Here is a 13,998-nt window from a genome sequence, read left to right on the forward strand (position 1 = left end):
GGTATCTGATTGTTTTCCTTTCACTTGAATTGTACAAATGTGTCCTACTCAGACTAACGTATGTAAAGTGCAATATTGCATTTAGTGATACACTGTGAGTCTGTCGCAAAATTTTTATAAGGTATGCATCAAAGTTCTTTCTGCTGCCAGTAATCTTATTTGCTTTCCATTAAAATAATGACTCATTTTCATTCAACAGCAACTGCTGTGTATGCACTTCCTGTCTGACAAAGATTTTTTGATGACAATGCTGAAAACCGTCATGTTCATGGAAATTTGTACAAAATTAAGATTGAACCTACATGTTAAATTGTATAACAAAGGCACAAAACTATCACTGACCAATAGAAGTACAGTCTAGTGCATACCATAACAACGTCAATTACTTGTGGGATATTCTGTTAGACCATGAGTCAGTAAAACTTGCCGATGCTTGTGGTGTTTACTGAAGTCTGTGCTGAGGAGATGCAGCAGTAATAATAACCGCCATGTGCATCGGGGTAACTACCAGAAATCAATAAACATACAGTATTGTTTATATTTGAGTCTTTATTGAAAAATAGGTACAAACATATTCTTACATAATACTTCTGCAATCTTAAAACTACACCAATCTATCCATTGAAAATATTTAGACACTCTTATTCATAAGTTATTTATCTCACTCCACGGCTTGTGAATGTCAGAAAAGTTTGTCAATTTTCAAATAGTATTACTCGCACATTTACAATTGTCTGTGAAGGAATTATCTCTTATGTTAACAGGCTTCCCGTTTATTTGAAGTGAGATTTTAGAAAGCACTTTTCAGAAAAATATCTGTTAGTGAGAAGACCGACACTGAGTTAAAAACAAAGAAGCTCATATTAAATTAATTTATGCACAAATTCACTAGAGAGTAACATTTATTGAGCAAAGTATAAATCCCCAATGTTTAATGTCCTCAAAAATATAGTGTGTAAACCTTTCTTCTCTGTACTTCACACAGTAATCAAGACATTTTAACGCTTTATGTAAGCAAACAGGCTCCAGATCTCGTTTAAAACGCAAAAAAACAAGATATATTTCATCAGATAAAATGAAATGAATGGATTTTTTTGGGTAAATATTTCTTCAGTTTCACTGGTTCTACTAAGGTTTTTCACTACAAAGAATCAACCTGCCAAAAACCATCAAGACTCCTTGTGAGTGAGTCACTGTGGGGACACATCAATATAGTTACTCATTGTGTTGTCATAAGTAAACATATATTAAGTATTAATATTCATTTGTATCAAAATCGTTTGAAGGTTAGCAGTACCAAGTGAAAATATATACTATAATGGATTCGAATTTGAAGATGATTTTAAAGCGATGTAATTTTCTATCTACTATTGACATTGCGTTTACTTTTCCCCAGAAACTTGATTTACACACAAAGGTATTGTAAATCGTGGATTACAGACACAGCAACACGAAGTAGCCAATTAGCTACAATGATAATGAGAAAATATGTAGGTACAGAAGCACTTCTAAGTTATATATTAATGTAAACGTCCAAAACAGTTTTTCAAGAATTTTCTTCATGTCGTCTTATCCATGAAGTTCACTCATTTGTTAACACGAGCGGTTCACTGTTCAGTTAATTTATGGACTGTTCTTCGATAGATGTTAGTTCCTCACGCAAAAACTTGTGAAATCAGTCTGGATAATTCAAGAAAATCAAATGACAGGAAGGGTGAACGGAGTATTAGCAAAAGGCCCTTTTACTCAATGTGTAAGTGTCGCAACACACGAATGAGGTTCTATCTGCGTTTTATTATTACTTCTTAGGTATTGGAAACAGTCACAGTAAGAAATACGAAGTAGATAGCTAATGCTAGGAAGCTTACACATAATCTTTTCTACACCAATTGTAACGAAACAAGGAAAAAGGAAGATGACGGATCAGTGATACACATGGTGTTAAAAAAAAAGTGTTCCATATTTTGAGAGATGATAGTGCCCACCAAAACAAAAATAATTGCAGTACATGTAGGCTCTAAAGTGCATAGCTTAAGAGCTACGAGCACCTGTTCAATAGAAGAGATGTGTTTCATAGTACTGACGAGGAACCTCATAGGTATGCATTGTAGAGCCCATGTTTACAGGACTTCTTTTCTTGGTTTTCATCTCAAAACAAGGAATACTTTTTTAACATGGCATGTATATTGACAGTGTAGTAAGCTCCATGTGATGATGCATTACAAGCCAAAGATCTGCACTAATACTTAATTGTCTTTATCAGTGCCAATTTGGCTATTGATAAATGAGGAAGGACCTAGCAGTGATGTTTTGTTGTTTGGTAGTAATGACTGTTGATAATTATCAGTCGACTACTGGAGCATTCAAAACATCACAATGCCTTTTCAAAGATATTCAGCCTCCTATTGGAAGCACAAAATTATTACGTTACATTTTCAGTGTTTGGGAAAATGTTTCAGAAAATATAGTTTTCATCTTCATTTAACAGATGGACAGTAACACTGATAATCGATCTCAAACGTGCATCTGTATACAGTGGAGTAAGTAGACGAAATGAATGTCCAGTGTTTGATATGCAGTAAATCATGATGCAGGTTCTGGTTGAGGTCTGTATGCATTGGCTGCTCACAGGAACTGGCACTATTGGCAGCCATTGCCGAGTGGTGAGTAATGCCCCAGAGCAGACTGATGTGATAAGAGTACATCTTACATGGGTTCAATACCATTTCTGGGCATCTAAGTCAGTGAGTGGGCCGTAGATGGTACGTGTCAATACCAGGTATATACAGTATCCCACTGGGAGAAGTTTGGTTGTGTGTACATGTGTTTCTGAGCATTTGTTGAGCGACAACGGCTTGACCATGCGAATCTTAATGTATCTGGTTGGATAGGTAGATCAGAAAGGCAGCCTTGTCCTGGTTCCACTGATGCCACCCCGAAGCTTAGCTATAGCTTTATCTTGCAGGTAGTAGCACACCGTACTGACATAGTGCCTGGTGGGTTGCGAACGTATTTCGAATTGCAGGAAGTTGGGGTGGAGGTAGCTGTGGCTTTGATGCAGCTCATGCAGGTCCTCGCCAGGTCACCTACAGGAAATTCTTGCCGTCACGAGCCTGTAGTTCGACGGTGATGGTGGGCTTGGTAGGTGGGGAGTGCAACGTTAACCGTATGTGGCTGGGGTGTTGCTGCTGGTGATGCACGTACTGGCCCTTGTCCAGAACACCTACAGGTAGGAGCTGGCGCTCTCTCCAGCCTGCTGGTCGACGCTGGCGGAGCGCCTGTTTGGCGGCGATCGCAGCTCGAGCCGCAGGTGGTTGGGGTAGTGCTGGTTGTGGCGGTGGTGTTGCACGTACAGGCCCTTGCCCGGGCCGTCTGAGGTGAGCGTGGGCGCCGCGGCGCCCTTGTAGCGGGCGGCCCGCTGCGCGCACAGGCCGTGTCGGCTGAGCAGCAGCAGCAGGTCGCGCCGGTACTGCCGTGACAGCAGCGCATACAGCACGGGGTTGGCGCACGCGTTCAGTGGGTAGAAGCACACCAGGAGCACCTGCACACCATACCCAGCTAGTCACCCACAGCGCCAACTAATAACAGCTTCCGTTCTCAGGATAGAGACAATGTATCGCTACATAGTTCTTATACATGTAAAATTTAGAAGTTGAGTTTTCCATGTTTCCAGAATTTATGTACAATTTTCCACTTAAACCAGTCCTTATAGAGCTGTCGCTACTTTCTGCAGGTAGCAACACTAGAAAAACTGGGTCCCATAGGCAGATTGTCACACAGACATTAAACTGATAGAATGTAGCATGACCACAAGGTTCAGTACTGGGTCCACTACTGTTCTTGACATATATAAATTGCCTTCCAGTGACTTTGAAGGGTTATTCGACGCTTATCAGAGGTGCAATCTAACTGATAACTGCTGATACCACACTCAGATGATACCTAAAGTGGTTCACAACTAACAGACATTTAAATATCAATGTCACAAAAAACTATATAATGCGATTCAAACAAGTTATTAGGACATTTAAGTTCCAGAAGTGGAGCTGATGGTCATACAGTGAATGAAACGAACCGTGCAAAATTCCTTGGAGTCCATTTGAATAACATGTTAATATAGAATGGTCAACAAATTAACCAATAAAGACATTCATTTCGACATGTTCTGCCCTTAAACATCTCCTAACCTTATGACCCAAACATAAGAGTATTGACTCATTTCGTACATTTTTATGTCTCTTGTTTTATGCAGTTATGTTGTAGGATATTGACCTAAAGTGTATGGAGCGCTGCTTTAGCAGAAGCCGGCATTGAAAATATTGTGGAAAGCAGCTAACCATCGGTCATGCAGAAGGCTTCCACAGGATCTTGAAATTCTTCCACTCAACTCCCACTACAGTTCTTCCTAATGATTTTGGTTGCTGACGAGGGAAATCAACTTCACCTGAAATGTGAATTCCACTTTCGCAATAGAAGACAGGAAAATAATTTTTATGTAAACTTTGGTTCCTTGTATAGGTACAGTCGGACATATAATCTGGTGGAAAGATATTCAGCTATCCACCCTACAGCAAGATACTGGCAAACCTTACCAATTTAACACTATTAAAATCATATATTTGTACAAATTATCTGAATACCTAGATCCAAAGATTAACAAATAATCTGCATAACTGGTAGTAACATAATATTAACAGGAATTTATATTTACAGATTTAGGTAATAATGTTGTTTGAAAAATACTATTGCAATCAAATAGATATTAAACTACCAACAGCAGATTAACAACAGGTATATTTAGTGGCTGAGGAAACAGTAGCATTCCTCCACGCAGTAGCTTTCATTCCAGTACTACAGATAATAATTTAGCTGGCAGAAGCGTCAATAGCAGTAAGCAGTATAGTGATTGCTTAGTGTAAGCACAGTATACATGTAATCTTTCAATGACTGCTTTGTAATTTGTTGTATAAAGTGCGCTAACAGCATCGGACGTTGAGTGATTACTGTAAAGGGGTGTGAGATCTTGCATACTCGTGTGAGACAGCGTCATCAGAGTCTGCCAGATGGTAGAATCGTGCAGTATACATATTTGTGGGACTTTAGGATATTAACGCAAGCAGACCGGGCACAGCGAAATTCATCTAAGAAACATTCTTCAAAATTCAAGCGACTAGCAGCAAAAGAGCCAAAAGAAGGGGCGAGACGAATCGCCATGAATTTTAGAGGGAAAACGATCGACGAGGCTGTGTTGTCTGTTCTTGAGAAAGGCTTAAACAAATGGTTCAAATAGCTCTGAACACTATGGGACTAAACATCTGAGGTCGTTAGTCCCCTAGAGCGTAGTACTACTTAAACCTAACTAACCTAAGGACATCAAACACATCCACGCCCGAGGCAGGATTCGAACCTACGTCCGTAGCGGTTGCGCGGTTCCGGACTGAAGCGCCTAGTACCGCTCGGCCACAGCGGCCGGCAAAGGCTTAAATATTGCCCCAACACCAAGAGCACTACCTGTCACAGAAATCATCAGCGGAGTGGGACAAATTTCCTCCACTTTAGAACCCGATACAGCTGAGGCATTATGGCAGGAAACGTGCCGCACTCTCGCCACGACTGCGCCCCAGAGTCGTAACATCCCCAGACAGTTCTCTGCATGACGATCCAGACATTGTCGTCCTCCGAACGGATAAGGGCAACATAAACGTTTTAATAGAAATCGTAGACTACACAAACTCGTAAACGAGGTGGTTTACAAGATGATGTCAGATCCTGCCAACCGAAGGTAGCTAAAGACGACTGAACTTCATCGAAATACTTTTACAATAGAGGCAACCACGAAACTTCGCCCACGATCTGCCGCACCACCTAAGCTCTATTGGCTTCTATAGCTGCACATGTCACAGCACAACAGTGTACACAATGGGAGCGCCAACAAACTAACTCGCGAAACAGTTGACGATAATTTTGAGTTTCGTTGTTTGGAAAATTGTGAGTAACAGGTCAAGAGCTCTGCTCAGTTCGTGGAACGTCTATGGGAACATAGATTGGCCAGCTCAGATCTCATGGAAACTTTCAACGTTTGTTTCGCTTTTCACAAAAGCTCCACTCAAGGAGCCGCTGGAACTTATCGGAAAGAAATTTGGGCTCTCATTCAACAAACTTTTCAATTACGTGCTCACGACTAAATATTTTCTTTTTGACTGACATTACTACAAACAAACAGATGGTGTAGGTAGGGGTAGTCCTCTGTCAACTGTGTTTGCCAGTATATTAGGAAGGCATTGAGGAAAAGGTACTACATTCAGCACCATTAAAACAGAGTGTTATTTACAGAAATGTTGACGACGCGTTCCTCATTTGGTTTCGCGAGATAGATGAGCATCAAGTTTTCTTGCAACACATGCAGTCTATCCCCATGAAGGTGGAGCAAGATGATCAGCTACCGTTCTTGGATGTTCTGCCAGGGAGAAAACCGGACGAGACATCGGGACACAGCGTCTATCGGAAGAAGACCCACACTGATTAGTAGCTTCATACCTCCATTTCGTTCAAATGGCTCTGAGCACTATGGGACTCAACTTCTTAAGTCATCAGTCCCCTAGAACTTAGAACTACTTAAACCTAACTAACCTAAGGACATCACACACATCCATGCCCGGGGCAGGATTCGAACCTGCGACCGTAGCGGTCGCGTGGTTCCAGACTGTAGCTCCTAGAACCGCTCGGCCACCCCGGCCGGCTACCTCCAGTTGTTGTCACTCGTCACAAAAGGAAGGAGTGCTAAACACACCAGTCCAAACAGCAAGTGTGACCTCTGACGAAGAAATACTAAAACCGGAACTTGACCACCTCAGCCTTTAACGAGCGCCAAATTCGACGCGATTTCAAGGAAAAGACCACACCACAGTCATCACTTGATGAAGACCAACCGAAAAAGGTAACCTGTATTCCAGACGCGGGGAACGTATCTGGAAAACTCGGTAGAATTTTACGACGACAAAATATAAAACATATGTATCGTCCACCGTGAAAGACTAAATTCCATTTAGGGTAGTAAAAGATGACCTAGGACTCTGGAAATCTGGAATGTATAAAGTACTATGGGTGCGTGGGAATGCATTGCCGCATAAACGATTAGCGCAATTGAGGATAGGTGTGCGAAACAGAAGAGCCACACCCATCTCCAGCAGCCTACAAAGTCAGCATTTCCTTAACCCTTGAAACCTTGAAACCTTGAAACAAACCACAAGATGAAACACAAGGACACGAAAATTCTGCACAACACATCCCATTATCGGGACTGAGCATACGGAGGCTATAGAAATCCGTCTACATGACAAACTAGTCGAGAAGGACAATGGATTTCAACTTTGTGAAGCGTAGTTTCCGGCACTGAAAATTTTCCAAACGCTACGGAAATTGAACAACGAGCACAAGAAGGCGGGGTGCAGACAAAGGACTGTACATCGACTCCCGAGCGCCAGTTACTCCCACGACAGCGGCCAGCAGACCGCGCAGTCCATACACAAAGGCGGCTGGTGTATCCATCGCACTCACAGGACCAAGATGACAGCCAGCAAGAGTAACGCGATGATGATGGCACGTTACACCGTCAAAATTCGTTCTACAAGGATAAATCAATCCGGCAACATGCGCAAGAGGCCTTCAAACAGCATATTCAACGGTTAACACTACCAATACGCAAGGAAGTTAATGATTAGTGCAAAACGACCTCACCTGTGTTATTGTACATTTATTGCGTTACGACCGGTTTGATTCGTGGAACATTTGCAGGTGGCCAAGCTGTGCTAAAGTCATGACACAAATGATCTAGAAGTCGTATGTTATGTTAAAGACCAAATCCAAAAACAATTAGCATACACATTTTCCGACCACCTGGCGGGAGAAAGGCGTTTCATAGTGCATAAAGTAAAACTTTTAAAGTAATTTAAGTGTATGCAGTAGAATTCGTTGTACGCAGTATGCCGTGCCTGCTCGCCATTCTTCCGGCAGACGGCACTGTTTTTTGTGTTTGGTCTGTAACGTCACATACGTCAACCAGACCATTTGCGTCATGGCTTTATCACAGATCGTCAATTTGGAGATGTTCTACGAACGAAACCGGCGATAACCAAATAAATGTGTAGTAATACAGATGAGGTGGTTTTCATAAGTCATTAAGAGATGTGTCAGTTGTGATGCTTAGCACGACCAAGATTAATGAAGGAAATGTTAAGGAATTTCAGAACACTATGAAATGTGTAAGAGAATCAACATAGGGGTACAATGATGACATAAATATTCAGGAGAAAGGAAACGTAGATCAGAAGAATTATCGATTGGAGTGAACAGCTTTCTATGACAAAATGTGGGTCTTATGAGATAAACCTAAATTGATGAATGATAATAAGAGATTATCGGCTAGAGATCATATTTATGTTAGATGATGGAGAGGAAACCTCTGAAAGTATGTAAAGTGTTCTACAGAATTTTTTTTACGTAAAAGAGATTGTAAAAGATGTAGGGAATGGTAAATGTGTTGGTAAGATTACAACAAGATGAAGACAAACTACGTGAAATCACTGTGAAAGCTGTCAGTAGATAACAGGCAGAGCGATAATGTCTTGGATACCGTTAATATGCCTCTACCTGATATACACTCTTTACTGATTAATTTACTAAATTATCTCACAAAAACAACGAATTCGGAAGGACGACGGTTCAATCCCGCGTCCGGCCATCCTGATTTAGGTTTTCCGTGACTTCCCTAAATCGGTCCAGGCAAATGCCAGGATGGTTCAAAACAATCTGCCGTACGGTAGCCACAAAATGTGTGTGTGGCAAGTTCACCAGATGTCACTACTGTAAACGTACACTTTTTCTTCAGTGATAATTGAACAACGTAAAATAAAGGGGGATATATTCGGTAAAGTCTGTAAGGGGCGTGTAAGGTGTAAAAGACATTACAGTAATACAAAGCGATGAAGTAAAACACGACAAAAGTTAGACTGTTGAAAAGCGGAAAAGTTAAGATACAGTAATTGACATACGCTCAAGTGCGAATATTATAGATAATGACATGAATAACAAACAGCTTTAAGAGTGCACAGAATAGTATAAAAACTATAAAACAAATAGCTAAATATCCCGCAATGAAAGAAAACAGACTGCCGCACATCATGAGCGCCCTCACTAACGCCAGACTGCCTAATAGGCGAGAAGTAGTTAGAGGAAACGTGACCGCCAGAGGGCCCCTGGTACCCTGCGGCACGCCGTTGCAATAAAAGAATGATAAAACTCCGTACCAGTGCATGAACAATAATATCTCCTTTATGAAGTACACTACCTCGCTTTCTGTATACACCTCCCGTCCCCCACGTGGATCCTCTATGACCTCATTCCTTTCCCTCATCTGCTCATATTCCTCGAACATATCTGCATACTCTACCCCTCCTGCCGCCTTTATCCCCTTCCTCCCCTGGTTGCTCCTCTCCTCTCCAACCCCTGCCCTCTGCCACGCCTTCACTGTTGTGTCCCCCTACCCTCCACCTCTACACCCTTCATCTCCTTTCCCAAGGTGGCTTCTGTCAACTCCCCCTCTCGGATGATGCCCTTTCTCCCTCCATTTATCCCTCCAACCAACACTGATCCTCACCATCCACCTTTCCTTAGTCGCTTTCTTGGGCTCCCACTTCCCCCTCCCCATCCCCCTGCTATCCAGTTTTTCTCCCCACCTACCCTCTCACTGCCTCCCTTCTCTTCCCCGAATCCTTTTGCGATTTCCTTCCTCTGCCTTTCCCCATTCCCTCTCGTGTCTACCATGTTCCCCCATTCAGAGTCTTCTTCCTTCGTCTCCCCCCCCCCACCCGCCTTTTGTTTTTTCTTCTCATCCCCCCTTTTTGCTCTCCATCCTCTGTCCAGGTTCCCTCTTCGATCTGCCCTTGCCTGTGGAGTGTCATCTTCATGCAGACCTTTTAGTTCCGTGTTCCTAGTGATTGTTAACTGTTGTGTGTCTTTTCTGAAGTGCTGCAAATGGACATCATGACATCATTCGCAACACTTCAGAAAAGACAGACAATTAAAAAAAACTTGGTGACAATCTGGATTTTCTTCGCAATATATATATATATATATATATATATATATATATATATATATATATATATATATATATATATATAATTGTCTGTCTACTTTCCCCCATCTGCTTCCTGTGTATTTTATTATCATTGCCTACCATTAGTTTTATGCTTTATCTTTCCACAATTTTCCGCCGTTTTACATTTTACGTCACCATTTTATCGACCGTTTTTATTGCTTCTTATCTTCTCATGTTTTAAAAATTCTGCAGGCTGAAGACCGGCGTACTAAGCTGCTTCCAGCCCGCCCCCTTTCGGGGGAATCGAAGTCCAATAAAGGAAAAAAATAAATGTCAGATTTAACAATGTCAGATAAGGCAAAATCGGTATTGGGCACGGAATTGCTCTGCCAGATAAGAAGCTCTGGGTTCTTTTACTCTATAAACTTCAAGCTCCTCTAACAAATGAAAACCCAGCCTCTTTCCATTCTGTGGAGAATACGCACACTGTTCTCAACATTCCCTGTAGACTGACCAGCTTCAGATAAATGCTGTCCCTAAGCTGTTCTGTTCCATGGCTGTAGATGTTCTCTAAACTTTAAGTTAAAGGAGCGGCCCGCCTGACCGATAAAATAATTGTTACAGGTACTACAATCAATCCTGTATACTCCGGCCATCAAATTTGCCATAAGTCCTTTTCAGTTAGTTTTACTCGCAGTTTTAGGGTGTTGTTAACCTGAAAGTCACATCTGACATCAGATTTCCCAAAATATTTTTCTATTTACTAGGACATAAGAGAACGAGAAAATAGAGTGAAGGTAGCGCAACACAAGAGTCAGCATTGCAAACAAGATGGATTAATAATTTCGAACCCATTGCGAACAATCACATTTTAGCTCAGTATTTCACACGCAATAAAATTTTGAATTAACAGATGATGTGTTTGTGGGCAAGGATAAGTCGGAAAATGCTAAACAGTATTATGGGTCCAAAATCGATAATTAATTGCATTTAATGAGTAAGAATTCTCAATCCTATTTTATGCCGAACCACAAAATCATTTGAGAACCTATCACTTCAGAATAGCCCAGAAGGATGAAACTAGTTGTAAACAAACAAAATTATTACAGCAAAATTGGAATATGTCGCCTTTCTTTCCATAATAAAGTTTTAAAGTTTTCGGATGGCGTAGAGTGAGCAGAAACAACCAGAGAGAGTTTCAGCCAAAGAAAATTTGGTGCTTAAATCAACTTCTCCCATGCATCTCTGAGACAAGGGAACTAGTGGCATATGGGACCACAACCTCTCGCTGATCTCGAACGACCGAAGCTCGCGAATAGCCATCTACTAATTGCGAAGTTTAAGAGACCTCCCCAGAACTGTTTTGGACATTGCAAGAGAGCGAGGAAAATTTCGTCACGTCACAGCTTCACTTTCTGCACGGCAGGACTTTCATAGAGGCAAACGTTTGGAAGTAGCCATCGATCATTTAGAATGTGTGTGGTGAAACTTGGGACAATACAACTCATTGACAGCACATCTACAGCAAGTGTAACAATAAAACTTCAGTTGATTAATTGTTTAGTTAGGCTGATGAGGTCTGGTTGATACTCGGTTGTGTTGTACTCATGAAGTGGTTCAAGTCGAAAATACACTCCTGGAAATGGAAAAAAGAACACATTGAGACCGGTGTGTCAGACCCACCATATTTGCTCCGGACACTGCGAGAGGGCTGTACAAGCAATGATCACACGCACGGCACAGCGGACACACCAGGAACCGCGGTGTTGGCTGTCGAATGGCGCTAGCTGCGCAGCATTTGTGCACCGCCGCCGTCAGTGTCAGCCAGTTTTCCGTAGCATACGGAGCTCCATCGCAGTCTTTAACACTGGTAGCATGCCGCGACAGCGTGGACGTGAACCGTATGTGCAGTTGACGGACTTTGAGCGAGGGCGTATAGTGGGCATGCAGGAGGCCGGGTGGACGTACCGCCGAATTGCTCAACACGTGGGGCGTGAGGTCTCCACAGTACATCGATGTTGTCGCCAGTAGTCGGCGGAAGGTGCACGTGCCCGTCGACCTGGGACCGGACCGCAGCGATGCACGGATGCACGCCAAGACCGTAGGGTCCTACGCAGTGCCGTAGGGGACCGCACCGCCACTTCCCAGCAAATAAGGGACTCTGTAGCTCCTGGGTATCAGCGAGGACCATTCGCAACCGTCTCCATGAAGCTGGGCTACGGTCCCGCACACCGTTAGGCCGTCTTCCGCTCACACCCCAACATCGTGCAGCCCGCCTCTAGTGGTGTCGCGACAGGCGTGAATGGAGGGACGAATGGAGACGTGTCGTCTTCAGCGATGAGAGTCGCTTCTGCCTTGGTGCCAATGATGGTCGTATGCCTGTTTGGCGCCGTACAGGTGAGCGCCACAATCAGGACTGCATACGACCGAGGCACACAGGGCCAACACCCGGCATCATGGTGTCGGGAGCGATCTCATACACTGGCCGTACACCTCTGGTGATCGTCGAGGGGACACTGAATAGTGCACGGTACATCCAAACCGTCATCGAACCCATCGTTCTACCATTCCTAGACCGGCAAGGGAACTTGCTGTTCCAACAGGACAATGCACGTCCGCGTGTATCCCGTGCCACCCAACGTGCTCTAGAAGGTGTAAGTCAACTACCCTGGCCAGCAAGATCTCCGGATCTGTCCCCCATTGATCATGTTTGGGACTGGATGAAGCGTCGTCTCACGCGGTCTGCACGTCCAGCACGAACACTGGTCCAACTGAGGCGCCAGGTGGAAATGGCATGGCAAGCCGTTCCACAGGACTACATCCAGCATCTCTACGATCGTCTCCATGGGAGAATAGCAGCCTGCATTGCTGCGAAAGGTGGATATACACTGTACTAGTGCCGACATTGTGCCTGCTTTGTTGCCTGTGTCTATGTGCCTGTGGTTCTGTCAGTGTGATCATGTGATGTATCTGACCCCAGGAATGTGTCAATAAAGTTTCCTCTTCCTGTGACAATGAATTCACGGTGTTCTTATTGCAATTTCCAGGAGTGTAGATCCAAGATTCAAAGATGTAATTACCTTGTACTACTGTAATGAGCAGTAACTTATCGTTGATATACGATTATATTACATCCTGAGTCTGATGGCGACAAGTTACAGTTGTCAAGTGTCAATGAGTATCAATAGTGTGACGTACAGTCACGTAGGAGGCTAGCGACTGTAGTTAAGCTGGCTAGCTCACATAAAAAGTCATGCAATAGGTGAGGTGAAGAATGTTCAAAAAAATTTCGAGCTTGCAGCCAGTCGTCGTTCAAAACAAAGTTTTTGACGCATGCACAGAATAGTTACAGCACTCTGTATATGGAGGAACGGAGTTCGCTTTCGCTCCCTTCCCCATCTGCTGCTGCACCTTCACATCCCTCCAGCTATCCATCTCTCCACACTCCATACCCGTGCCCACGGTGGCTTCCACCTACTCCCCCTCCCTAATGGTGCCCTCATCCCCTCCATTTACCCCCCCCCCCTACCAGTTTTGATCCTCCCCTTCCTCCCCCTGTGTTTTTCCTCCAGGGTACCCTCTTTCCCTTCTCTCCCTCCTCCCTTCATCCCTCCCTCCCCCTCCTCCCTGGGCTTCCAGAACCCCCCTAACCTCTCCCCCTTCCTTCTCCTCTCCCACTGGCATCAACCCCCTCCCCATCTCCCTCCTATCTTCACCTCTTCCCTCTGGCAGGTCCCCAGCTGTTTTGTGTGAACAGTGCGTCTTCGTGCTCTGGAGATCATCACCGCAGTGCTCGTGTTCATCGTCCCGTCAGTTCAGAAGTGTCTCTTCGTCAGAGCTCCTCTGTTCGCGTGTCACATACTGTCTTCTCCGTTGTGTGCAGTGCGTCAGTGAATGAC

At 43.6% G+C, this 13,998-nt stretch overlaps 1 protein-coding gene across 1 annotated transcript in view; it reads right to left on the reverse strand.

Moving 5' to 3' along the window:
• Nucleotides 1-531: 531 nt before the first annotated feature.
• The window catches only part of LOC126267153 (follicle-stimulating hormone receptor-like), a 1,045,286-nt gene continuing 1,031,819 nt past the window's right edge, over nt 532-13,998 (reverse strand). Inside the window, exon 16 of the mRNA XM_049972091.1 lies at nt 532-3,541. Within this exon, the coding sequence (XP_049828048.1) occupies nt 3,224-3,541 (318 nt within the window). The 3' untranslated portion in view covers nt 532-3,223. The remainder of the gene's footprint in view (nt 3,542-13,998) is intronic.

The sequence above is a fragment of the Schistocerca gregaria genome, chromosome 4 (genome assembly GCF_023897955.1).
Source record: "Schistocerca gregaria isolate iqSchGreg1 chromosome 4, iqSchGreg1.2, whole genome shotgun sequence".
NCBI classification, from domain to species: domain Eukaryota; kingdom Metazoa; phylum Arthropoda; class Insecta; order Orthoptera; family Acrididae; genus Schistocerca; species Schistocerca gregaria.